This window comes from Aulostomus chinensis, chromosome 5 (assembly GCF_037954235.1).
Source record: "Aulostomus chinensis isolate RoL2024-O1b breed Wild chromosome 5, RoL_Achi_v1.0, whole genome shotgun sequence".
NCBI classification, from domain to species: Eukaryota; Metazoa; Chordata; class Actinopteri; order Syngnathiformes; family Aulostomidae; genus Aulostomus; species Aulostomus chinensis.
Genome location: NC_141324.1, coordinates 25,560,115 through 25,587,459, shown reverse-complemented (window position 1 = coordinate 25,587,459; position 27,345 = coordinate 25,560,115). Strand labels below are relative to the sequence as shown.

The window sequence follows — 27,345 nt, the reverse complement described above, 5'->3', positions numbered from 1 at the left end:
AAAATGAGAAATAACTACCACCACAATCAGTTGTGGCTGACACTGTGGAGAACATTTAGCTTTGGTTGTGTCCTACCTGTCCTCCTGTCTCTCTGTACCTAGTCCCTGCCCAGCCGTCCAGCTTTGAGGCTGAAGCTGAACTAGACACCCGCATCATGCTAACATGGCTGTGGCCGGTCCAGGACCCCATCACTAAGTATGAGCTGCAGTATTGGGAGGCCGGCTCAGACAACAAGGTTAGAGTAAAAACATGATGTTACTCTTATATAACGTCACGCTGTCTGTGTTTGTTGTTTTAGTAATGCAGTCAACTCCTCAGCTGATGAGAAACATGTACTGTAGTAACAAGCAACACAGTAATTGAGTCAACTCTGCTGGACTGCATCGGTTCTAATGGAGGAGGACAACTTGTTTTCCCAAAAAGTTGCTCTGAAATGTTGCTTTATTCTCCGATTTAAATGTAAAACTCATTTCAGTTGAAGACTTTGTTCATCTTGATACACGTACATGTATTATTCCTTCATGCCAAGTCATGAGGAGACTTGTGTGACTGTAATTGTAATTGACTGTCATCTGTCCATCTAATTCTGAACCATCCAGTTACATGTGACCTTCAACCCAGCGGGCTCCTATGCTGTGGATGGTCTAAAGCCTGACACTCTGTATCGTTTCTCGCTGGCAGCCCGTTCTGAGATGGGTTTAGGTGTCTACACGCAGCCAATCGAGGCTCGCACCGCCCAGTCCAGTAAGTCCACCATCTTTCTCTCATGTTGTGCCCCTCATCTGTCTTTACGTCCTCGTTGGCCACTAACCAGTGATTTTGGAGCTTATAAGTCACCCTCTGCCAGCTGATGCAGGTTGAGGTCATTATTTTAAGAGAAAGACAGACTTGAGTGACATAGGGATCAGACGACTGGGGTTACCTGAATGTCAAGTCAATTTCAGCACAACATAAAGTGCTGTCAGCGCAGCCATTCCAGGCAGCTTTACGCTTCCACCACCTCCCCTCTGTCACCATCACTAACACTCCTGTCCATCTTACCTGAGGACAGGCCCCGTGCTCAGTGTCAAAGGTACGTTTAATATGTCTTGTTCACAGATTTGTGACTTGTGTTTTGTTATTATCCCTCATATCATTACATGCTTTTTATGCTCACAGCACTCAAAATGTCACTCTGTACAAGCTGACCGAAGTTTTGCTGCCGCAGTCGCACAACGCATGAACCGCCTCACCCAGAGGGCTCCTTTGCACAATTGTAGTATATTGAAAATAGAAGGTTCTCATTCATAAACGAATGGTTTGATAAGGTAGGGTTTTTTTGAGAGAAGTACCAATCAGTACTGTTAATATTACTATTACTACTATACTTTGGTACACAGCATCTGTTATTCCTGTCAGTTTACATTCCAATGTAAAAGGCCCAGGAACAACATTAAGTCTACAAACAGCAGCCTGTAGTTTTGGTTTGTAGGCGTTGTAGAAATATGTGTATGAGCTGTGTTAGGGAATATTAAAACAGACAAGTTTAACAGTGTTGTTTCACATGAAAATCCAGTCATTAAACAGGATTACTGTGCCTGCAACATTTCAGTATATAATAATATAATATGATTAGATACCTATTTTTGAGTCTTTACCTGTTAGGACACAAAAAAGTTATTGAAAAGCTCAAATATATGACAGGAGCAGAGTTCTAACTGCTATTGGAGATCATGAGTGGTGATGAGTCTGTGATTCCCGCTGACAGAAGTCATAGGAGTTGGATTTCCAACAGTTAGCATGAAATAGGCAGCAGCCTCTGGACGGTTCTGAGGATTTCAGGAAGAGTGACATATTAGTGCTGTATTTAAATATTCTTTTAACATCCAGAGCAATGAACACAGCAACAAAGGCAAAAGTAATGTTTTTGGAAGGGCTATATGCAATAATCACAATGAAACAAACACTGGAGCAAAGGATGAAGCACCATCATTTTTAAATCAACTGAGATACTTCTATACTATAATGCAAATAGAGTGAATATTGCAAAGTAACTTACTGTAAATACTTTTATGTAGATGTAGTCATACTAAAAGCAGACTGTCATAATAGGTCAATATTAAATTATGTTTTCAAATGTTCTGAAATGTTGTACAGTGAAAACGCAGTGTACTGGGCTTTTCTATTAGACAGAGGAGGTCTAATTTTAACTCTGCCCACTCCGTCTCACTCTCTTTTGCCTCCAAGGCAAATGTATTTCCTGTTTTCTGATAAAGCGAAGATGACCAAAGATGACCTCACTAGATGATCCAACCATTCACCTAAATGTTGTTAAGCAGCCACCAAACAGCTTAACAGTTTATAGAGCAAATCATTTTTGATTCAGTCCGTCACCTTTTCTTAATACACGTAATGTCGTCAGTTCTTTGTAGTTATCCAACCACGCTCTTGTGAACGGACCACCTGATGAGACCCGCTTTTCTTATATTAAGCCCTAATGTTTGAAAGTTGGAGTATTCATATCGTGGCATTATTTTATTGGATTCAAATTTGAGCCTGCTGTTCATTGCTCTGCTTATTAAAAAGGAACTTTCATGGGCATGCTGTGTAAGAACACCGCGCTTTGAATTTTCATTTTTTGGTTCATTTTATTTTCCTTTGAAGAAGCCTTTTTTCTAGAGTTGAATAGATTTGTGATTAGGTTTGATGCATGAATGCATTGTGTTTATTGTCAGTGATGTTTTTGTGGCCCATTTTAAAGTAGTTTGTTTTCTTGTTTTTACCTCTGGACTTGAGACTGATAATTGTGGCTGTGTTGTAAATAATTGAATTTAAATCATTTCAGCAATAAAACTGTTTGACCAGAAATGACATGAAGAAACACTCACACTCACAAACAAACACACACACGCGCACACACACACACACACACACACACACACACACAGAGTCAACATGCAGCACAACGTTCTCCATTCAGGCTATTCTAGGATATTTGTAACTGTAATAGTTATGAAATTATTGTGTTAAGTGTGATCCAAATACATCCCACTGAATCTCAGCTGCAGCTCTTAGCAGGGTCTTGTAAATATTATACTGAAGCTCAGAGCTTCTGCCTCAGTGTGCAAACAACACAGTTAAGCACTTGTTCACACGCTTGCACAGCGATGGCCAGTTTGTAGTCCTGTAATTTCTATAAACAGATATCTGCATGTGAATGCAGAATATGTAGAATAGGCAGTGATTTGGGGACCAGAAGTGTTCTGGTTTCCATTTGTAGTCACAGTTGACCAATCAGCTTTAGTTCCATGCAGATAAAATGTTTGAAGCGCGGAAGAGATGGAATACATTGTCTGAAATGCAATCACACCCCTTCTGCTATTGTGTGACAACAATAGCTTTTTATGTGATCTGTATTCTTATTAGCTTTAAACGGTCCAGCTGTGGATGTTTAACTCACACTACTGTCTCAAGTTGCTAGCAGGTTCTTAATCTATGACTGGCAAATGGAACAGGAAGTCTCGGCTTGTATATCCACCGGAAACCCTGAAATTTTAGGAATAGACCCAGTGGATATTCATAACTGATGGGTTTGGAGATGAATTGCTCCTCAGGCGTAGTGTGAGAAGCACCAGAGATCACAATTGGGAAATTACATCTTCATGAAAATATTGCGCTGTAAATAATCATTTAACCCCTTTCACATATATGTCTTGCCAGACATAGTTCTTGCTCCATTTGGGGTTTTTTGTCCATTTTTTTTCTGTAGCTTTCTCTCAGTCCAGAGGTAGGATTTTGGTTTCCATGGAAGCTTTTTGTATTCAGTACAGAATTAAAAATGCCAAATTTAGGGTTGCAGTTAAAGTTTCTTTGATTTATTTGACCCTCAACTCACGAACAGGGAAGAGGGCCTATTCAAAAAGTAGATTGTTGCATCGTTATGGCCTGTTTACAGAAAGCTTCCTTATGTTTGCTCGTGTTTTAGTGAATTTTATGTTTGCTTGATCCGTGGCCCCCTTCGTGTGGTTGTGCTCCCCTTCCCCTGCAGCCCCATCAGCCCCCCCTCAGGAGGTACATCTGGTCAGCCTCAGCTCCACCAGCCTCAAGGTGAGTTGGGTGGCACCGCCCGCCGCTAGCCGCCATGGTGCAATTGTGCGCTACACAGTCAGCTACCAGGCCCTGGCTGGAGAGGACACGGAGCGACATGAGGTGACAGGCATCGGGGCAGACGCCACCAGCTATGTGCTAGAGGACCTGGAGAAGTGGACAGAGTATCAGGTGTGGGTGAGGGCACACACTGATGTGGGCCCAGGCCCAGAGAGTGCCCCAGTGCGGATGAGAACCAAAGAGGATGGTAGGTTGACACCTCCCCTGAAGCAGAGTGCTCCCAAATTCTCCACATCTCTGTTTTTAGGGCTGCCTGCCACTATTTTTCTGCTCTGCGTCCTGTTACGAGTTAACGAGGTGGTGGTGTACCTGAAGGTGCCACCTGTTTTCCTTCTTTCAGCTTGGTCTCCTTAGACTTAAAATATTACAGATATGGAAGGCTCATCACCCTGGGCCCACTCTCTGCATCACTTTCCTCTACTTTCGCTATTAATGTCCTCTGGCTTTCTTCTGCTCTGTGGAATTGAAGTGGAGCAGAACTCCCCCTCTCCTCTATCACCCTTACCTCTTTTTTTTTTCCTTGTTCATTTGTTTGCAGTGTGATAGAGCAGCTCCTCCTGAGAGAGAGTTGTCTATAATTAATTTGTTTGAAGTTTGCTGCAACACATAATTTCATACAGAAATTAAGGGCATTAGAGACATTGCTAGACCACATGCTGTCCCACATAAGCTGTTTTACTGGCATAAAAAGTCTAAAATGAGTAGAGATGATTTTGATTCATAGCAAAATGTAGTAACTTCTTTTTCTGGAGCACCGACATCTATAAATAACAAAGGAGTCATTAATTTGATCGTTGTTGGCTCCTCATCACAAAACAGTGAAATCACCGGCTCAGCATTTCCTCCCTCCTCTCACTTTTCTCTCTTTTGCTCTCGCATCCTGCCCCCCTCTCTTCCCCCTCTCTTCTGGTTACCAGTGCCAGGAGCACCTCCCAGGAAGTTGGAGGTTGAGGCCATGAACTCGACAGCCATCCGGGTCTCCTGGAAGCCACCGCTACAGGGGAAACAGCACGGCCAAATCCGAGGCTACCAAGTCATCTTCTCTCGACTGGAAAACGGTGAACCGCGTGGCCAGCCTAACATCATGGATGTGGCTCTACCAGAGGCTCAGGTACTGAGTGATGCCTGACCCGTGTCCAGTCTCCCTCTGTTTCTCCTTCTGTAGCTGTCTGATGTTAATTTCCCATTGTGTTCATTCTTCACTGCTCCCCCTTTCACTCCATCCTCTGAGTTCACACCTCATTTCCCTCATGCCGGGCGACACACATGGAATTTTCTTTCTGAAGCCTGCCTCCCCCCCATCCATTTCTCTCTTCTTTTTTTTTAATCTCTTTCCACGTATGACATTTGACTCTAAATTGGAACCCTGCTGCCACAGATCTGGATTAGCTGTTGTAACAAGATCCATTCTAATTCTACAGTAGTAGCTATTAAATATTCTGTGTTACATCTGGATGGGGCTTAGTGGCATCAATGTGTACCTCTTTTTGGGTTTTTAGCAATTATACAAATGCACTGCCTTGTAACCATGTTTTTAAATTAGATATTTCAGTTTATTTTCCTGACATCGCCCTTTGTACATAAATGCTGGCGGCGTCCAAATCGCTCAAAGCCATGCAACACCGTGAGATGGATAAGAGATTGTAATCCTTAAGAGGGATTCAGATATTCATGAATATCTTAAAACCCAAACCCCCACTCTTCCCTTTTTCCCTCTCACTGGGAGGCCTCCCTCTGATTGTTTGCTGGGGGTAACATTTTCACGAACACGCCTTTACACGCACCCTCGATGGCCTCAAACAAAAACATCTAGTTTCAGTGTGTAAGCGCTGTCTGGCTGCAGGAAAACCACGAAAAACTGGAACAGCTTTCGCCTGTCTCAGAGCAGCATTTGCTGTTAAATGCTTTGCAGAAGCGTTAAGGGAAACCAGCAGGTTGCTGGTTCATTTCCCAGGCTGTACACACTGTTGTGCCCTTAAGTACAGCTATTAACCCTCATTTGCTTTGGTAAATATCCCACTGCCTTCACTCTTATCATAAGAGGAAGCACGCGCAAAGTCACCTTGGAGTAACTTGTCAGATATGCTGAATTCCAAGTGGTGCTAAGTAGAAAGCTGTGACAGGGAATCTTTAATAAGTACACAGCATGAAGTTAACATGAGGACCATTGTTGCCTGACCAAGCTCTAAATAACTAATGTAACCTGGTCGTATCTCTGCCCCCAGGCAAACAGTCTCCTCTCAACTCCCAAATACAGTCCAACCAAACACCTTTGTTTTTCAGCAGCGGTTCCAGGCAGCTGCTGTTGACAGTTCATGTTATCTGACGATGTGCCGGAGTGCTTGACAGGACCGCATCGTTTAGTCTGAAATAACTGAAAAACATGATGGTTGCTTTTCTTCTTTGAAGGCCTTTCTTCATGTCGACACATTCAGCTTGACTTTGTCTTGCATTGTGAAAACTGAACTGAACATGACCTTACTTGTTGTGCAAACAATGTTCCCCCGACAAGTCTCATTTGTGCCTGGCTCACACAATAAACACCTTGCAGTTTGGCGCTCAGGACAGCTCTTGTGTTTAGTGTCCATGACACCTCTCAAACTTGCACTCACCCCAAGCTGAAACCTGCATTTCTCTGTCTCTGTCTTCCGCCTCCTCCTATTTAACAGTACTCCCTTTTTTCTCATGGCCTCGCTTTGCACTCTTCCTTCCTGAGGAGCCAGTTGATAATTACTAGAGCCTTGCGTGCAGGTTGGTTACCCTTGATTGAGTCATCTCAACAGATTGTTTTGTTTGAGACAGCACTGAGTAGCCAACCTGCACCAACCTGCCCAGACGTCAGTAAAGACCACACAGTCAGCCAACAGTCACTCGTCCGTTTTCATCCCAACTGTTTTTTTTCTCACATGTACACACATCATTCCATTCACATTCCATCCATCCCATCACACACAAGTGGAAAAAACAACACACATAACAAGAGCAAACATGCCCGCCGTTCAGATCAACCTCGTCGTCCTAGGCATTCCAGCTGGCTGGGAAGAGTTCTTGACTCATCCAAGACTCATGTAATTCAATCACACACACACACACACACACACACACACACCTGTAATTGGTCATGAATAAGATGGAGAAAACAATTCTCTTCTTTCTTGGCACATTTCATCGTCTTTCCATCTTTCTAATGTGTTGTGAAATCAGCTCCATATCCACCCTTTCACCTGCATTTGATGCAGCGTAAACCTGCCAGGAAGCCAGATCTCCCACACAAGTCACCACAACCTTCAATCACATATTTTAACTGACCGGTCAACTTGCAAATCTGCCAAAGTCACTATCACCTCTCCCCTTTGTTTCTCTTCCCCTTTTTATCTGGCTTCTTCTCTCCTCTTCACCCTCTCTCAGGGTTAGCCGAAATGCTGCTAGGAGAGCTTGCATGTGCGTGGGCGGTATAAGCGCCTCTTTTCTTTTCAAGCAGGAGCCCACACAGCGCCCTCATTTCCCTGCTAAATTTAAACCAGAGGCCATGTTAACAGTGTGATGTTATCGACCCCTTTCTAACCATATTTCTATCAGGAAAGTGGACAGAGCCTGAGTGAACAATCCATGCCACGAATCCTGCTCCACAACGGTGCACTCACAGCAACCTTATGTTTTCAAATGCGTCCGTACAAACTGGCAGAAAATGACATGATTGAGTTTGAAGGCATTAGCTACTATCTGTGGTTCTGTGCGTTTTCTGCACAAGTTTGCCTGTATTCAGCACGACTTTTCCAGGTTCATTTTATTTGACCACTCATGCGTTTTTGTGTATGTGTGTGTGCGCAAGTGAGCGAGGCAATGCTTCACTGCCTCAGATTGGAGTTGAATGGGAATAGAGAGGGAAAAAAAGAAAAGAAGCACCTCACCCGTTTCACTCCATCAATCATGACAGCTCCTTCTCTTCCACATCACTCGTTCTCCCCTCGTTCCCATTTTTATTGCCTCAAATCTCAGCCCATGTCATCACATTTGCATTCACCCGCCTGCAAATTATACTGCTCCGTTTCCACAAATGACGCTTATCAGCCTGCATTGATATTCAAAATATAAATGGGGATAATTTATAATTCTCCCTTGGATTCAAGTAGAAAGCAGTTGCAACAGAAAGGGATTAAGCCCAAGATGAGATAGGAACTCTTGCAAACCTAAATGTGTTGGCTGCTCTGTTGACATACTGAATGGAGTCGACGGTAAACAAATTAAGCAATTAGGCACGTTGCAAACTGTTATTCATGGAGTTAAGTAGCAGCTGTTCTTAAATGGTAGTCTTTAGTACTCCATTATGTCAAGGGAGCATGAGGCAGCAGGTTTTGATGGGCCATGTGTCTCAACCAGTCGACACTGGGACCATACAGACACCCAGCTCACGCTTCAGTATACCAGTTGGTGATAAATATCGACCAATGGGGAGGTCTGTCTGTTTATATACCGACAGCTCAGAGGCAGAGTCAGGTGGGCCTCCTCAGGGGGGCTCTAGACATTTTCAGAGGAGGCTCAGTGAATGTAGGTGAAAGAGTATTGGTTAACATTGGACGTCATGTAGGATAGACTCACTATATGTGATTTGGTTCAATTTTCTGGTTAAGAGACACAGTAGTTTTGGGAGGGATTTCACTGTTTTTCCTCATTTCCAAGAATCAGAAGCTGTTTTCAAATATTTGGTGTCGCGCTCTTGCACAATGTAAAACAGCAATATCCCAAAACAAGTTAGTGCATTCACAAACGTGGAGGGGAACTTTTCCCTGACTCAGTAAACACGTAAAAGAAACAGTCTGATACCGCTACGGTAAATCAAACGTTAGTGCATTCACAATATAGTAACTCTCGAAATAGTGCAGTTGGTTCAGTTGTAAACACGTGAAAGAAACACGTAAAGCCACGAATCCATCGAATTCTTCCTCTTCAGTGTCCGAGTTTAACACTTGGGCGAGTACGGCATCCAACGTGCCCGGTTCCGTCTCGTCAACGTTGTCATTATCCGAGTCAGTGTTGCTGTTGTTGTTGTTGTTGTCTGGCAGTTCAGTGACAATACCGTTTTTACCGCCGTTACTTCAGCGACGCACCCTGACTACGGTAGCCACAATTAACCAACATTTATCCATATATAAGGCGCATCGGATTATAAGGCGCACTGTCGGTTTTTGAGAAAATTCGTGGTTTTTGGGTGCGCCTTATAGTGCGGAAAATATGGTACATATTTACTGACTGACGGACCGACATCAGCATAGCCTTTGAGTCTAAGTTTGGGATTTATGACACAGACTTGGAGCTGTATACGGTGAGCTGGCAAACATTAGCATTTAACATTCTTCTCGCTGTTAGATTGTTTCGTCCTTGCCAGTAGGAAGGTCTGGAATTAGAAATATCATCTGTAAAACGGTGATAGTTTTGAGATCCCTCAACCTGTGAGCCAACCTTAAAGCCAAGATACAGTGTCTGGTCTCAGGAGGTCATTCACCCCATGTCCATGTCCCATCATGTTCCCAAGAAATTGCTGGCCAGCCCTCAATATCTCACCTCCCCAGTGCTTCCTCGTCCACCAGCAGCTCCTCCACTGCCCCCCTCCCTTGTCACTTCTCGTCTTTGTCACTCCTCAGCGTAACCAGTGTCATCCTCCCTGCTCCTTGTTACCCCGGCCATCCATCAGTGAACTCATCTGCAGTTGCTGAACTGTATAGCTAGTTGCTGGTAAATGCCAGTAGTTGCATTCTGCATCAGTGGGGTTTTGATGTCACACTGCTAGTATATAGGCGCTGGTAATAAGATTTCACGCTCAGCACCGACGGGGCCCCGTGGCTGGAAATGGGCTTTCACTTCCCTCAGGAATCACTTAGCCAAGCACAGCGAGCAAGAAGAACATTTTGAAAAACATATTGAAATATAATGAATAAAAGGCCCTCCCTCCATTTCAGTAAGGAAAGAGGAAATACTTCAGAGATGTCCACAGCAGCATAGTGGTGTTCTGAGGAGAAGTGTTTTCTTATTTGATACATAGGCAAATGAGAAACAAGGCAGTGCATTCATAAACAAAAATTTGGTAACTATTGCAGAACTTGACTGCACAGTTTGTTTTCTTCAAGTTGTATTTTTACTGCTTCTCTTTCATCAAACTGTCCCTGTATGTGTTTGTGGGTTTTTTTTTTTTCCTCTGCATGGCACCTACATTTATCTGTCTTTGAGCGAAAAAAAGCTGAGTGCTTTTTTTCCTTGTCCGTTGTGTTGTCTATGACTCATTTCTCTCCCCGCCATGTGTCCTGTGTCTTCTCTCCCATCAGTGGAATATTGAGGAGTCCACCGAGCATGTGAGTAACCCTCATGTGTGCTGCTGGGTTTTCATATAGGGCAGGTTCTTCTCACCTCTGCAATTTTGGGGGTGTCGTGTTGTTGTTTGTGTTGTGCCCGATTTGGAGTGTGTGTGTGCGTGTGTGTGTGTGTGTGTGTGTGTGTGTGTGTGTGTGTGTGTGTGTGTGTGTGTGTGTGTGTTTTCATGTGTTGTTTTGTGTGTTCTATGCCTGTAATCAACTTGGTTTTAATCCTTATGAAAGATCATAACCCCATAGTCACTACGGTAAGAGATGTGTGCCGTAATGATCCCTAATGTGTGTTTGTGAAGGGCACAAGAAGCATGAAGACTCTCATGAATGCGTACTTGTCTAACCCATCAACATTTTGCCATGAGACCGTAACAACTGGACAAGTGATCTGAGCATGCATTGCTTTCCCTATCATCATAATCATCCAACATACAGTGCCGTCAAAGGCGGTGTGCCACCAGTGTGAACATTAATCAGGCTCCCCTCTTAACCTACTGTCTCCCCTACTGTTCCAGATGACATGTCTATCTGAGGGGTGGAGCTGTGTTTTTTATCAGCTCCACGCATCTCCGAGATTGCCACCAGCCTTTCATGTTCTTTTCATTTGCCTGGATGGCAGCTCAGTCTTCCATGGCTGTCACACAGCCCTTTGTTATGGCTTATTACCTCCTAGACGTCATATCGCACGAGCATAAATGCACAGCCACTTACTGTTCCAAGTCAGGAATTCAATAGAAACCTGTCACAATAACAAACAATGCATTCAGCATTCAAACAAGGGCAAAGAAACAGTTTAGAAAGGTTTGAAGCTTTGAAAAGAAAATATCAAAAGAATTTATTTGAGCAGTTTTAGGTATTTAGCTGGTAACTGAGTAATCAATCCAGTCAACTCATAAAGACAGACGCTAAGGCTTCTCAGACTAGGGCTGTCAAGCCATTAAAAACAACTGAATTAATTACATTTTTTTTAATCAATAAACCTAAAATAATTGCATATTTCAATTTTGAGAAGCATTTTGAGTATTTCAGTTGAAGTAGATTCTGGTAGAAGTGGAAGTTGTAATTTTCATTGCATTTAGAACACCAGACAATGGTGAACAATTGAAAATACAATTTAGCTAATACCTACAGAGCATCTCAAGCCTCAGGGTTAATTGCATTTCTATAGTGCCTTAATCAAAATGAATGCAATATTTTGCCAACCCTAATTGACATTGATGCTTTTGCTTCTTTATAGAAGAAACAGAAGATTGCGCAGTGCGCACAAATCATGATATGTATTTGATAACAGTTTTGCCTAGCACACATGGCCGGATTCAGCAAGCTAAACCCACATAGCATGAGTCAGACTTTCCTCTAAATATGTTGATTAACACCTGACAGACACACAGCTAGATGCTGTCACAGAAAGACATCTGTTCACACATCTTTATCATTTCTTTAGCAGCCGTCTTTAGCAGATTGCAGGCTGTGTGCCAGGTAGCTAATGTAGTGTGACTAGCCACAGACAGATGTCAACAGCAAAAACATGAGCATGTCTTGTTGACCCCTTGGCCTGTTCACAGGAGATTCACAAAATAAAAGTTACAAATTGTTGGGCTTTTGGAGCAAATATAAAACAACCATTTTCACTTCTGATCATATTTCCCTGGCACCCTTGTGAGGAAAGAGGGAAACCTTTTAGAGAAAAAGCCATGTCTATATCTAGATAACTTGATTATGGCTCTAATACCCTTTGGTGCATTTGCTCTGAAGGAAAATTTGAAGCCTGCTTTTTCTATTTTCTGCTGAGTTTCAAAAGTTTTACTAGCCCGGATTCGACCTTGCAAAATAGGGGGAAAAGATCTCCACGGCTGCCACCAGTGAGACTGTTAAAGCCATTTTGTATTATTAAAGTAATGAGACTTCCTCCATAAAGTTAAAACGGTTTTATGATACAGTAATTTAGCATTTTTTCCCCTATCTCTCTTCAAGGCAAATACAGGAGCACCAAATGTCCCTTAAAGAGAGGGGGCATTAAAGGCATTGTCAAACAGAACCGGCCTATATAGACAGTTAAATTCTCTTCTATGATGAGGTAATTAAAACTTCATAAGTTAGAGAAACGGTATTAGGGCAAAGTCGTATAATATGTAATGTTCCAAGAGCCATGAGTCTTCAAGGAGTTCCAGCAGGTTGACTGGTAGGCATTGGAGCATTTGTCCTCTCAGCGGCTCCAGTCAGAAAAAGACAACTCCAGCATGTGTGCAGTAGCCACAAGCATTAATTTGTTCTTGGTATCAACTCTGCTCATACCAGCTTTTATCATCGTGTGTGCGTGCGTGTGCGTGCGTGCCTGCGTGTGTGTGTGTGTGTGTTTGTGTGTGTAGATGTGAACATATAGTGTCTGTACGTGCATGCCTGCTTTCATTTATTTTTAAAGACTGCACAATGGTGAGTATTTGAAGTTAAAAATATGTATGTCTGTTTAAATATGGGCTTTGTTAAAGCTCAGCGAGTGTTTTAGTTTCACTATTATTCAGACTGGTGCAGTGCTGGTGAAGTGAGTGCCAGTACTGCAGAACGTTAACAGTGTGTTCAGTTGTTGCTGTTGTTCTGTCCATTTGTTCCTGACTGTTGAGTTACTGATTTATTCAACGACCTCAGTGTGTCTGTGTTTTTGTTTATTGACTGGTTGAGCATTCACACTAATTTACATGAGAATCCAGAGGACAGTAAAAAAATAACCTGTTCTAACTTAATTAGCTAACAAACATGAATGCCCTATCCAAAAAAAGAAATTGGAGAATCTGAAATGTGCATTGTTCCCCATTTTTTTGCTTTGTTTGTTTTTTTATCTTTAACAAGTTGCCCCATAGTGTAAAATGTGTTATTTAGTTTCCAGGCCGTCTGGATGTTATTGCATGCTTATCCACGCAGCAGGCATGAACACTGACACACTGGTTGATTTGGTTGGTTTGTCGGTTAATGGGTTCAGCGTGTGCCTTACAGCTGGGTGCAGGAGTTTTTCTTGACCAAGAAAAGTTCCTGATCCTATTTGTGTGCCTCTTTTGGATTTTTTTTAATTGCAAAATGGACTATAATGACTAAATTGACTAGTTAAGTGGATGGAAAAGGGTGATAAACTATAGAAGGATTTCTTTTGGCTCTGTGTGTTGAGGGGATGGGAGCTTGTGTGATTCGGCTTTGTGGGTTTTTTTTGTTTGTTTGTTTTTTCCACTGAGGTGGTTTCGCTCAGGCTTGCTGGTTCCTTTTAACCTCTGACCATGTAATTTTTTCCATCTTGCAGGAGGCCATCATTGGTGGGCTGCAGTCTGAAACCACCTACTCTGTCACTGTAGCAGCGTATACCACCAAAGGAGATGGAGCTCGCAGCAAAGCTAAAGTTATCACCACTACTGGAGCAGGTGAGAGTCAGTAGAAGTCAGGTCATTTTCTTTAAAAATGGTCACAGTTGCTTTAAATAAACCCTGCCTAGGAAAAAAAAAAAAAAGACATGACGATGTGTTCTGTTTCAGTGCCAGGCAAGCCCACGATGATGATCAGCACCACCATGGGTAACACAGCACTGATCCAGTGGCAGCCACCTAAGGAAATGGTGGGTGAGCTGATGGGCTACCAGCTGCAGTACAAGCGTACTGATGAGGAGACATACACGTCACGCGAGCTGAGGAAGACCGATGACCACTACACGGTCACCGGGCTGCACAAAGGTGCCACTTACGTATTCCGCCTCAGCGCTCGTAACCGCGCTGGCATCGGCGAGGCCTATGTAAAGGAGATCAGCACGCCGGAGGACATACCTTCAGGTTTCCCCTTCAACCTCCAAGTAACAGGATTGACCCAGTCGAGCACCCAGCTGACCTGGGACCCGCCGCTGCTGGCTGAGAGGAACGGCAAGATCATATATTACGTAGTGGTGTACAGGGACATCAACTGCCAGCAGAACAGTACCAATCGCACAGCCGACACACACATGACCATCCAGGGCCTTAATCCTGACACAACCTATGACATTCGGGTGCAGGCATTCACCAGCAAGGGTGGGGGACCCCTCAGCCCCAGCATCCAGAGCAGGACCATGTCGAATGGTAGGACAACTAGTAAGACACATGGATGATATTTATACATAAGCATGTTTAGAATTGTTAATGTGACATCAGGGTCTAATACACACACAACCTTCCCCACCGACTGCGGTCTTACCTTTACAGCCTTCTATAAGTAGCTCTTTATCAGTGCCGTGTATTTCTCATCTGGCACATACATTACGCGACTGTGTTCATTGATTTGAGTACTAATCCCATTACACACTGCAGTCACAATACCATGACTCCTCATCCTCCCTCCCATTAATAACACATACCCAGCATGTACCACCTCATGCATTTTATAATAATCTTTTTCTTTATACCTTGGTGATGATGATGATGCCTTTTTTTAGGACACATGGTGCCACTCCCACTGTGTCATATATTTCTTGGTAATCACAGGGATCTTTGTCTTTTTATGAAAGTGATATAATAAAAGGAGCGTGCTTGGGGAGATGGAGGCTATTTTTATTTGATCTGTAACCAAGCGTGAATGAGATTGTTGATGTTCTTTAAACCCCCCCGTGGCTTGTCAAGTTTGGTCATAAGGTTTCACGACAGAATGTGTTCACATTGTTTATTTACAGAAGGGGTTGCTTGCTGTACGATAGTGTGAAATTGAATTTACACACAGAGATTACATTTTGTTGTGTACAAGCTATTTAAGATGTTAATCAAAGGATTTTCCCATCCTAGATTTTCCCACCCTGAACTTTGGTGTCAAGGCAGTCATGAAAACGTCCGTCCTCCTCACCTGGGATTTGCCGCCAAACTACAAATCCCAAGTGCCTTTCAAGGTGAGTGCCCCTCTGCGAGCCATGTGCTCAGACTCTCCCTCAATGATTATTTTTCAGAGGTTTAATTCTATTCAGTAACATATATGTAAGTGGATTACAAACAAAGACAAATGTACAATACAACTTTCATTGCTACTTCAACACATTGTATATCATAAACATCCACATACAGTGTCTCTGTAATGTAATTGTAATTCTGGGCAACACCATTAGCTGTTAACGCTTCCGCCAGGGTGTGATGCAGTGACTTTCTCTATTTGTGCCGAAAAGACAAAATCATGCTCATTTACGAGGTGTAATAATATGTCAAAATGATATTATACCAATTTCGACCTTTGGTAATGGAGCAAAGACAATTTGAAGTGTAAAAAAAAAAATATTGGATATGCCCCAGTTGGCAAGTGTGAAAGTGAAGCACATGAGATGAGGTGTCAGATGAGATGGGTGCCTCCCTTGGGACCATTTGTGTGCACGCTTATGTGTGTTTGAGAGGTTGAGAAAGGAAATAATGCATTTGTCTCATACATTTTGTTGATATACGGTAATTTTAACTACACATGTCCCCTCGTGTGTCTACAGATCTTGTATAACCAGCAAAGTGTGGAGGTGCAGGGAAACCTGAAGAGGAAGCTGATCACGCAGCTGCAGCCTGACACAGACTACTCTTTTGTCCTGACAAGTCGGGGCAATATCGCAGGGGGTCTGCAGCAGCAGGTGTCCATCCGCACAGCCCCTGACCTGATCAAAACCAAACCTATTTATAACACACACCAGGCTCAGGGTGGCAAAATGACCATTAACCTGCCCAAGGTCCAGACTACCACACGTGTCCGGTGAGTACTAGAACACAAGGGACTACTTACAGTCACCAGCGTTGATTCTATGATAAAATCAACCAATAGATAGTGAGAATATATTTAAAGGTGATGGAGTAGATAATTATATAGCTTCAGTTGTGTCTCATTATTAAGTACAGCAGTGGCTGAACTGCCCATCAGGGATCAGTAAAATACCTTTTGGCGACCTTTACAAATTAGTTTTGAAAACCAGCACTGCAGCATATAATCACCAATAGAACCAGTAAGTGTCACGTTTTAAGGAAGGATTACTTCGAGGAAAACTACAGAAAAACAAAAGTTCCAACCAGTGCAGTAAGTAACAATTCCAGATTTCTTTGTTACCATTGTACAAACACAACAAAATTGCAGCGTTTCACTGTGTTTGCATGCACGATCAATAATGATAATGAATAGAGATAAAATGGCAGCATATAAAAGAATTAAAATCACATGTTAAAATAGGTTTTTCAATGAGACTATTACTACTACTACTACTATCAAGTCACAATAACATCAGCAGCTTGGTGCAGTATATGTACAAAGGAATTTATACTTGGATCAGTGCACTGTGGTCCTTATTTGTGGCTCTGACCCCCCTAACAGCCACCATGTTGCAGTTACTTAAAATCTGCTACACTTCTACTGCGGTGAAACCTGACATTCTTTCATGAGTGGCCTGCTTTTGTCTGATCAATACTAAACCTATTTTGAAACTTAAAGCTGCAACTTTAAGACAGAGCCAACTTTTTCACACAGCGGGTGATGATAATCGCAACTTTTAACATCTTCTCAAGCTGTATTATCTTTTAGCTCAAATTGTTAAGAGTAAAAAAAAAAAAAAAAAATGTGGATGACCCAAACCAGTAAGGCCTTTTCCTTCAGTTCCACAGACACATCTGAGTAGGGAGAGAGTGCCCAGGTTTGATTGGTAAAAAGATTACAGGGCTGTCAAGGCTGGCTAAGCTCCAGACCAGACTGACAGGGAAAGAGCTCAGGTGATTGGGGACGGGAAAGTGGAGGTGAGTGCAGGTTGGCAGGGGGGGGTCTTGTTATACGTGTCTGCTCCCACTTTGAGACTTGACTGACTGTTGAATCACAGAGTCGAAGCCTGGAGAGAAAGAGAGAGAGAGGCAGGTGCCTTGACTGTCAGCAGCAGCTTTGCGAGCAGTTAAACACTGCAGTGGGGAAAAACTAAAAGCTGGGTGAAGATAGACTGAGGAGGAAACAGCCAGAGAGAGTGTCGGCATACGTACATTAGAAGAATAACAATAAAAAGGGACATAAGTGTTTGTACATTTCCCTCTGTCAATCATATTTAAAATGACAAGAATAGAGAGACCGCTGGAACTTCCCATGTTTGAGTGTAACATTGTCTTCCTTGCCAGTCTTGTCCTTGTTAAAAAGGTCCGTGGTGTCGTATAAACTTTTTAACTAGGACATGGTTTTTACTTCGTTATTGTTTCTCCCCTCCCTCTTCCTCGCCTCTCTCACTCCTCGCCATGTCATAGCGCAAGAACACACGTGATGTAATGAACACATGACTGTGCATCTCCCGCTGACGATGCATCACCTGTGGGTGTGAGCCAATGAAATGAAAGCATTTTTGTTTACTTCCTATATTTGGTCTTTTTCCTTTCACTATGTCAAACATTTCACACCAGACTTCGCTTGGAAGTGATCCGAGACCATCGTTTGTAATGCAAACCAGTTTGCACAAGAGATCCAATGAGCTTTCATACCAACCCAAACAAATGCGACAATCCAACAAAATGCACCAGGGTTCCTTTTTAATCAAACCTTTTTATCAGACCTGGGAATCAATTGAGTGTGGTCCTCATTTTCAGTGATGCTGGGAACTGACAGAGACATTATGCAAACAAGCATTTATCCATCCATCCAATCATTCCATCCATCCATCCATCGTCTTCCGCTTATTCCTACATTAAGGGTTGCGGGGGGGCTGGAGCCTATCCCAGTGTCAACGGGCGAGAGGCGGGGTTCACCCTGGACAGGTTGCCAGTCCATCACAGGGCCACCATACAAAGACAAACAACCATTCACACTCACATTCATACCTACGGTCAATTTTGAGTATTCAATTAGCCTAGTCCCTATGTCTTTGGAAGGTGGGAGGAAGCCGGAGTACCCGGAGAGAACCCACACAGGCACAGGGAGAACATGCAGACTCCACACAGAAAGATCCTGTGCTGGAGCCGGGACTCGAAACCCGGAACCTTCCTGCTGTGAGGCGATAGTGCTGACCACTGCACCACCGTGCCGCCCACAAGCATTCATCACTAAACAAAAAAAACCTGTTAAAAATGAAATTACAAACATACAAGACAGCAGCGTCTCCAAAGAGCTCAGGCGTGACAGCAACTTCAAATGTCTGTATAACAGTAGTAATCGAACACTCATATCAGCTCCTATTAACCTGGGAATCCTATGGGGATCTCTGATAGCTAATGGCCCCTCCCACAGGGGGTAGTGGTTGTTCTTCTAGTCTAGCAGATGTTTTAATTGATTTGCCATTAATTGGAGAACGCCGTGTCAGTCTGCTGGTTTTTTACCCTGTTTGGACCCCCCGTACAGCTCTCAAGTTTTGCATTCAGCCCAGGAAGCCTCACAATGAAAGTCTGACTCACTAAAGATTCTGACTGTGTTATTAATGCTTTGATCTGAGTATGTGTATGTGTTTCAGTCCCTCTGTCTCAACACGGGCTTTATTTTCCTTGGCAGGTGGTACTACATTGTGGTGGTGCCGGTGTCCCAGTCAACACGGCGGTGGAAGAATCCAGACGAAATGGACCTGGACGAGGTGAGTGCCAGCTGATTGGCCACTGTGCCAGGTCAGAGGTCGCTGATAGCGTTTCCTGTTCCAACTGGGTAGGAAGTGACTGTTTGTAGCTAATTATCTCTATCCTCCTGGGCTCGGGGAGGGGTGGGGAGGGGGTGGCAGGGCAGAGAGATTTTAACAATGACTCATTCGGGCAGGTGGGGAGTTTACTAATTGGACGCCAGGTCTGCAGACAGAGCCCATCTGTTGCATCCAACAGTTTGAATGAGCAGACGATAATAATCGTATCCTATTGATGTAGATGTGAAGCAAGCAAACATTTTTTATATTACATTTTTTAAATTATAGTTAAAAATTACTGTTCAATCTTTTTCAGTGATTGTAAGCTTTGTATTTTATAGAAGGTATTCAAATGAGAATAAAGATTGATGAGTGCTTTATCAGTCTGTTGAGTAAAGGTCCTCCTCCTCCGCGAGGGAATTAAAGCTAAATGACATTGCTGAATATTAATAGCAGCATTTTTAAGTAAACTACAAGGCTCGCTTGCTTGAATAGCTATTCTTCAAGCTCCCTGTAGAAATAACAGAATAGACCAAGAGTAGGAAAGCGATGGGACTCCCTGAGCCATTAAACACTGAGCAGGCCATTGTCTCCTCCCTCCAACATAATAATTTAATAAAGCTACATCTGGAGCAGCACACAACACTGACAGAAAACAAAACGCTGCTTAAAACACAACGTCGCATTGCTGTATGCTCCTCCTCATTTATTAACCAGGCTGGCAGACATGCTAAAATTGTGTGCTGGAGAAAGTGCTAATTGCTCACTTCGTAGCTCAGCTGCATTGATTACCAAGTTTAATCACTGAGCAGAGGGCATTTTTGCTTGGTGGATCATTTAAGTTTTGTTTTTTTATTGTTTTAATATTTGACAGAGGTTTGCTCATTTATTCGCCCTACTTTGCATAAATTCAGTAGGATTTCTTCTTCTTCTTTTCTTCAAGTGAAGCCTTCATTTTACAATATGATATGAAGTATTCTCACCAATGCTACTAACTAATAGACAACTTGGAAGTAACTTTCTCTTCCAAAAGCAGGTCACATGTTGACATTTATGCTCTGCTTTTCCACAGCTGTTAAAATCAAATGAAGGCCCTGTCCTGAGGCGGCGACGTCACCTTGATTCGTCCAAGCCTTACATTGCTGCCAAGCTGGCCTCCCTGCCAACCACCTTCACCCTGGGTGATGAGAAGCGGTACAACGGCTTCTACAACAAACCCCTGACCAGTCAGCAGGAGTACCTCTGCTTTGTCCTGGCTGTCCTGCGATATGAAGGGACAGACAGCACAGCTAATTACGTAAGTGGCACAAATAAAGTAAAACTTTAGTTTATGGAATAAGGAATTCAATGTGAATCTGTTCTGCCGTTGTTCTGCATTTGTTTGCTGTATTTTCGTGTGAGTTTATCACCTTTGAGCAGGCTCTAACCATGTTTCTGCTGAAGCATTTTCAAAATGGCAGCGGCAGGCCAAAGTGTTGTTGTTTTTACTACCACTTACCCTTTAATACGGCCGCCTCTTAAAGTCAATGCAGCTTCTCCACATAAGTCCCCCATCAATCGACAGTGTCATCCAGCTTTGCCATTTCTGCAGCCAGCAGGGCCCAGAACAGATCCCTTTATAATGCTTATACAAGACTCTTGGCTTTTTAAGTGGAGGCCCCATGCACTCGTCAAACAGCACTAACACACAGGCCCAGCTCTCCATTGGATGGTCTGGAGTAAACTTCACTCCAGCAAGAATGAGAGTCTGCGATTGCTCTGGGCTCGTCCACAACCCGGGACATGCATATTCAGTAGCTGGGCCCTGGGCCACCACAGAGGGAGAGAGCTTGAGTGCTTCATGTGCGAAAGCAAATCCCAGAATTTTCACCTATTTCTTTCTCTTCTCTCTCTCTCTCTCTCTCTCTCTCTCTCTCTTTTTCTATCTTCTACCCTGTGTCTCTCATCCTCTCTCCATCTCCTTCTGTACCGTGAAGAGAGCAGAGGAGATTGATTAGCACAGCTGGAGTTAAGAGGGACACGAGGGCCTGGTCACAGAGCCTAGGGAGTCTGTAAAGCAGACCTGATTCCCTTGAAATGCTGCTTTAAATATCTCTAAAGCCCCCCCTCCCCTGTAATCCCCCACTCCTTCACTATGAGAAGAGGAAGGAGGTGCAAAAGAGGGCATAGTGGGCAGCCATGATATACTTGACTTCAAAGAAGATGCTTAAACCCCTCTGCTACACAACACTCTCACTGCACCTGACAGACACACTAAGTTGGATCAGCAGGATTCAATATTTGTCTTTGTCTGTGTTCTCCCCCACCTCTAAACTGTGTAGCATCTTCCCACCTTTAAACTTAATCACTTGGATTAATCAGGCTACACTCACGGTGTTTACCAGCAGTAACCAGCCTGGTTATTGATGAACCGATTTCTTAACCTTCAAGTAAATGGGACTTGTAGTTTCCCTGGTTAGAGTAAGACTTCTTTTTGATCATGTTTAAATTCAGACGGCTTTGTACCAGGGTTTTTTGCATGTATACTAGCGGGTGATATAGATTCGTGATAGGGGGAGGTGTTAATGTGACAGGGACTTAAAAAAAAAAAAAAAGGTCATGACTCTGGTGGTGGATCTTTGTGCTGTGCCTGAAATAATTATATCTTAAGTCACACAGTACCTGGCATTAAAAACAAGTTCAAGAGCTGAACAGCAGACTATTTGTTAAAACAAACACAATGATCACACAATTGAAAATGCTGTTTCTTGTTACAGAGGCTGTCCTTTCACTGAACTGCTCTAACAAAAAAAAAAAACAACCAAGAAACACTTCTTCAGGCTGCAGTATGAAACTGCGTTAAAATTCACATCAAATATGCCATCCTTAGTTCGAAAGTATTGAACGAGTCGGAAAAGAATTCTAATAACTGACCTGCTGCATACATATACACTAACAGAATAATAGCCTTGCATGTAAACAGCTTGATTTCTTCATTTCTACCTTTAAGGTGGTTTCTTGTTTTCATAAATTCTAAGGTGGAGAGAAACACACCGGCTTTCATCGATCTCTACACAAATCCCCTACCCACACTCTTTGGGCAACCACAGCAGTGTTTGTTTTTGTCACCCCCAACGCGGCACTTGCAAACGTTTATTACCAAACACAAACGGGTACAGAAAGTAAAGCATGCAGCGAGATTGAGCAGTTGGCAGAAGCCGCCCCAAGCAGGATCTTCACCAGACCCAGGAGAATAAAACAACAAGTACTAGAGTAAATGACTTGTGTCTGCACTACACGTCCTCGCCACCACCCCTACTCCCCCAGCGTAGATCAAACAGGACCGCCAGGGTTTAATAAGCCTTCGTATATCAATGGCCACAAGCAGCCAGCAGTGGTTGGAGGGAAGAAGAGAAGGAAGGCAAAGGGGTGGGGGGGGGGGGGGAGAGAAAAGAAGAGAGTGTGCCTTCATGTCTCCCCAGAACCCAAGGCAGATAAACAAGCCCGGGGAAGTGTGAAATGGGATGATAGATGCTGGGTGTGTATAAACAGTATCATTTAATGCGAGAAGAGAGTGAGGGAGGGAGGTAGCATGAAATATTGTGTGATGTGCGAAAGGGTTGGTGTTGGAGAGAGGAAAAGCGTCATTTTTGTGTGTGTGTGTGTGTGTGTGTGTGTGTGTGTGCTTGTGTCTTGTGTCCTGTCCAGCCCATGAAGCTGGGATGAGAGGAAGTGAAATGGTGGAAGAGGAGGAGATTGTGCTAATGTGTGATTTTCTTTTGATGAGGGAGAGGTGAGCTTGTGGCACAGACAGAAACCAAATGGAGAGTGTTCAAATGCGTTTCACAGCTTTCTGTTTGCAATTCTATTCAGGCATTTATATTCCACTCACTCTTAACAGGAATTGGCTTTGTGGCACTAATTCTGTTGGTGCTCTGGGCTCAAAAAACACGGACATGACTGGCTTCTTTTGAAATTTAAAAGGCTTTGACAAATAATATCAAAAGAGGAATATGAAAACAAGGTGTTTTTTTTTTCTTACAAAGCCTATGAGCGAATATTCAAGACAAACTTTTCAACACAAGGTAGAAATGTAGCCAATTTTGGAGGGATCCTCTGTTCAACTGTGCAGCGTCACTTCTGTTCCTAGAGGCGCCTCCCTTTAGCAATGCCTCCAGATATCTGGATGCTTGGTATGCAGACAGTCAGAGGGAGAAACGTGCAGTGCAATGGGAAAGAGGCTGTGTAAGGGGAAAATGGAGTGCAGAAAATAGAATGGAGGGAGAACCACAGAATATAGGAGGGTCATCATACAGGGAGGGTTAGAGCCTGCAGCCACATTGCAGTTCTAAGTCAATAAAGAAATACACAAGCACACTTTCATCTCTCACTCACTTTTCTTTTGTCTCTACAACACTTTTCTTCCTCCTCTTACCTTCCTTCCACCTCCCTCTTGCTTTCTTTCCTAGCGTGGTGCAGTGATGAGGAGAGTGTGGGCTCCTCGGCTTCCCTAGGGAGGCGGAGAGAGCGGCAGATACATAATGGGTGTCTTTGCATGTGAGTTTGTTTTCCTTGCGCACACCCCTGCAGCTTATTTAAGCCACTTTTGGAGAGACGAGAGGCTAGCAGGGTCAACAGTGAGTTGAAACAAATGTGCCTGTAATGCACGCAGCGGATTGTGAGCTCAGGGGATGGAGAAGCAGCGTCTGACTGGGGAAGTTGTGGAGCCCACGGGCCAGATAGCAGACTTGAGATACTGCTACTACCACAACACCTCTGCCTCCGTCTCCCTCTCTTTCTCTCCTTCTCTCTGTCTCCTTGCTCTCTGCCATCTCTCATCACCCACTCTCTCTTGTCCTGTTACTCTGTCTCAGACAAACACTTACAATCACACACAGCGGCTGCAACCTAGACAAACACACGCTCTCGTGGCGGCTCAGAGGAGCTTGAGAAAAGGCTTAGAGAAACTGATGTTCCACATATGCTCACCACACACACACACACACACACACTCACACTCTAACACACTTGTTTACTGCCTTCAGACTCACATATTTTCAATTCCCCTCACTGACAGTAGCCCAGATGTATTGACACAACCAAAACCTTTTGCACTCTACGTTTATAGTTGTATATACAGTACCTACAGTACCGTGAATAGACTCACCTTTATCGAAGCAGTACAGTCTCAACTTAATATATTAAGATCTCAAAACCAAATACTCCAGCAGGATGTTTAATCATGTTTTATTGATTGAAAAGGCACTGGCACTTAAGGTTTGAGTGGCAACATAATTACTGTTGTCTGCATAACCTGTAAAATGAAATCAGAGCTGCATACAATATTAACTAGTGATTGAATTTGTATCTGACTGATTCAAATTGCAGGTGTACGCTTGACACACCTCATTTTTACAAGTGAAACATGAGGTTTCTGATTAATTTAGAATAATACAATTAAGGTTATGACATAATATGGTTTGTATAAGGAATATAAGCCCAAAAAAATGAAATTTTGAATTTATTTTTTGTAACTTCATTGAGCTAGAGCTTAGAAAACAACTGAAGGCAATGGTAAGAAATGAGATTTTAAGATTGAAGACCTGTTCATTCATCTGTTCAGGCAGTCTATCAACCCTGATCCCTGCTTGTCACACACACACACACACACACATTCCTGTAGACACTGTACAGATAAACAAATCCGTATTCAGACTGGTGAGAGCGTATATAGTCATATATTTATATTTCATGTCTCACACCTTCTGTGACTCACCAACTGTCAAGCTCAAACATTCCTTCACTACACCATCGTTCCATTGTGATACTGCGCTGTGAAGGCTGGGGCGTCAGGAGCTGCGTGACTGAGCTTTTATCAGATATTAGGGGCCGTTCAAATGGATGATCCCACTACTTGCCGTGACCAACAGACAAAAAGCCCTCTCTTTTTGTTTGGCTCTCCTCTCGCTTTTCCACCCTTATCCTTCCCTGAAAGCACAGCTGCAGTCATTTGTTACACTAAGGGGGAAAAAAAGTTCATTCCCAGGATCCCCTGCAGGGCCACATCCTGCAGCCTGTTTTTTGCCCTCCTGTTGGAACAGGAAACCTCGCGGTATCGTCACAGCAGCAGTGTCCCACTACTGTGTCGTTACTCTTTGTTGGCGGATAAAAGGTTCCTCCTGATGGAACACAGAATGTGAAAGAACCGGTTTCATGTGTGCACCGAAGGGACAAAGACAATTTGAAAAAACATTCCTGCTTTAAATTACAGAGGGGACAAATTAAAGAAAACCAACATGATGTGTCTTAGTAAGGCAGTCCAGACCAGCTTCACTGCATCTTTGCAAGGAGTCTACAAGTGTCTGCTGCTCGACTGGAGGGATGCACTATTCTTTTGTTGGTCCCACTGATCTCCTGTAGGTCTTTGATTGAGTTGAGATCTGCCGAACGCAAAGGTCATAGTTATGAGTCACATCATTTTCATACTCAGCAAACCATTCAGTGACCCCCTCACGCACTATGAATGAGGGCATTGTCATCCAGGAATAGATCAGCAGCGTACAAATGTCTGGGCCCCCAGATATCGCAGCAGTCTATTGTGTGGCCGACCAACATAGGCGCAGAAGGTTTGTTGGTGTTGCTTGGTTGGACTTCTGTACAGACGCAGTTGTTCATGTCTGGGGCCAGTTTGGCAGAGTTGTTAGCATAGTTAAAAGGGAAAAAAAAGCACAAAACAGGCTACAGATGTTTGATGACAAGGCAGAAGTACTCACTTAAAACAATTTTGTTTCACTTTGCAATGACCAATACATCTACGTGGACCCAAACCAGCAAAACATACCCAGTAGAACAACTGCATCAGTGGACCACTGAAAGGGTTTCCCTTCATTTTGCCAGTTTTTTTCCTTTTCCTACTTTCTGAAATATGAACATGTGAATATGTTTCCTTTGGTATTTGACTTATCTCGTGTCTGTCCCTAATATCAGAGCAAATTGGTTTGCACATACACAATTGAGACGAGCTGTATTACTCACACACCCATACTGCAAATTTTTTCACCAGTTGCCCAAGAGGACCAGAGATAAGGGAACTATATGACCGAGCGCAGCACTCTTTGAGCTCATCTCAGTTTATCTTTCCAATTAATATCTGCCTGTGTGCTGAAGAGCAGGCTGCTGTGCAGCTAATGATCCGGATTACTGCTGCCTGCCGCCCTGCCACTCCCGCTGCATGCTGGGAGCCCAATTCCCTTCGAGGGCTGCGATCTGTCACCCATGCCCCTCCAACACCCGCCTCCCTCCCTCCCCGACCTGCATCTCCCATCATTGTGCAATAGAGGCCTGCTGAGCTTTAATGACAGATGCTTTGCGCGTCCTTCTTTTTCTTTCTCATTTGTCACCTTGCTCTCCCGCAGTTGGACTTTTTCAGACATTTTTTCATGCGCCACACTCGGTTGCCCTGTACATCCAGACACACACACACTCACACACACACACACACACACACACACACACACACACTGCCATTTCTCCCCCTCCTTCTCTTCGTCATTTGAAGACGAAGGAGTGAGGAGACATCTCATTTACAACCAAGGTGGAGATGCACCCTCACCGTCACCTCCTCCTCTTCCGTCACGGTGTGAACACTAATGAAGAAGAGATGAGTCCTCTCCCGTGCCCCCATTTATCTCAGCGGCCAAGGGACATTCACTCTCATCCCTGCCTCTCTCTTCTTCTCTGTTTCTGTCGTTCTCACACTTGCCAGCTGTCTTGGCTTGCGCTTATGTGATGCAATGCTTTGATGGAAACATGGTTCTAGCTTCATTAGCTGGTGTGGGGATTATATATTGAAAGTACTGTTTGGTAAATAGCTTTATAACTTGCTCTTCTGTGTCCTTGAACCGTTGTCTATTATTAGCATGAAATTACTTCTTCTTAGATTCATAAAATGAAACTTATAGTCAGATTTTTCCCATTCCTATTTCTGTCCTAATCAAGGCAGATGTAGCCAACACCAGACGTATATTTAATATTTCATTGACTCCAACTACAGAAAATACAGCACAGTAGATATCTGCATCCTCTCCTGATAATTTGTCTTTTTGTTCTTCTTTTTGCTTTAATGACGTACAGGTTCATCAGTCATTTTGTAGATTTGTCATATTCTTAGGTACTTCCAAGCTAATTTATAACAAGAAATGCTTTGTATTTTCTTAGTAGTTCTTCACATAACATATTTGCTGTAAAGCGTCATGGTTATCAGAAAAAGTAAAGTG

At 43.4% G+C, this 27,345-nt stretch overlaps 1 protein-coding gene across 13 annotated transcripts in view; it reads left to right on the top strand.

Annotated features, from left to right (window-relative positions):
• The window catches only part of ptprfb (protein tyrosine phosphatase receptor type Fb), a 172,001-nt gene that overhangs the window by 111,732 nt on the left and 32,924 nt on the right, over positions 1-27,345 (top strand). For 7 of the 13 annotated variants that reach the window (XM_086204218.1, XM_086204216.1, XM_086204215.1 and 4 more), the window contains 11 exons: positions 103-236; positions 601-745; positions 4,029-4,334; positions 5,065-5,258; positions 10,468-10,494; positions 13,796-13,913; positions 14,025-14,597; positions 15,294-15,394; positions 15,974-16,227; positions 18,973-19,051; positions 20,163-20,387. In XM_086204218.1, the coding sequence (XP_086060344.1) occupies positions 103-236; positions 601-745; positions 4,029-4,334; positions 5,065-5,258; positions 10,468-10,494; positions 13,796-13,913; positions 14,025-14,597; positions 15,294-15,394; positions 15,974-16,227; positions 18,973-19,051; positions 20,163-20,387 (2,156 nt within the window). The remainder of the gene's footprint in view (positions 1-102; positions 237-600; positions 746-4,028; positions 4,335-5,064; positions 5,259-10,467; positions 10,495-13,795; positions 13,914-14,024; positions 14,598-15,293; positions 15,395-15,973; positions 16,228-18,972; positions 19,052-20,162; positions 20,388-27,345) is intronic. The other 6 variants (XM_086204220.1, XM_086204222.1, XM_086204226.1 and 3 more) reach the window with 3 other exon arrangements.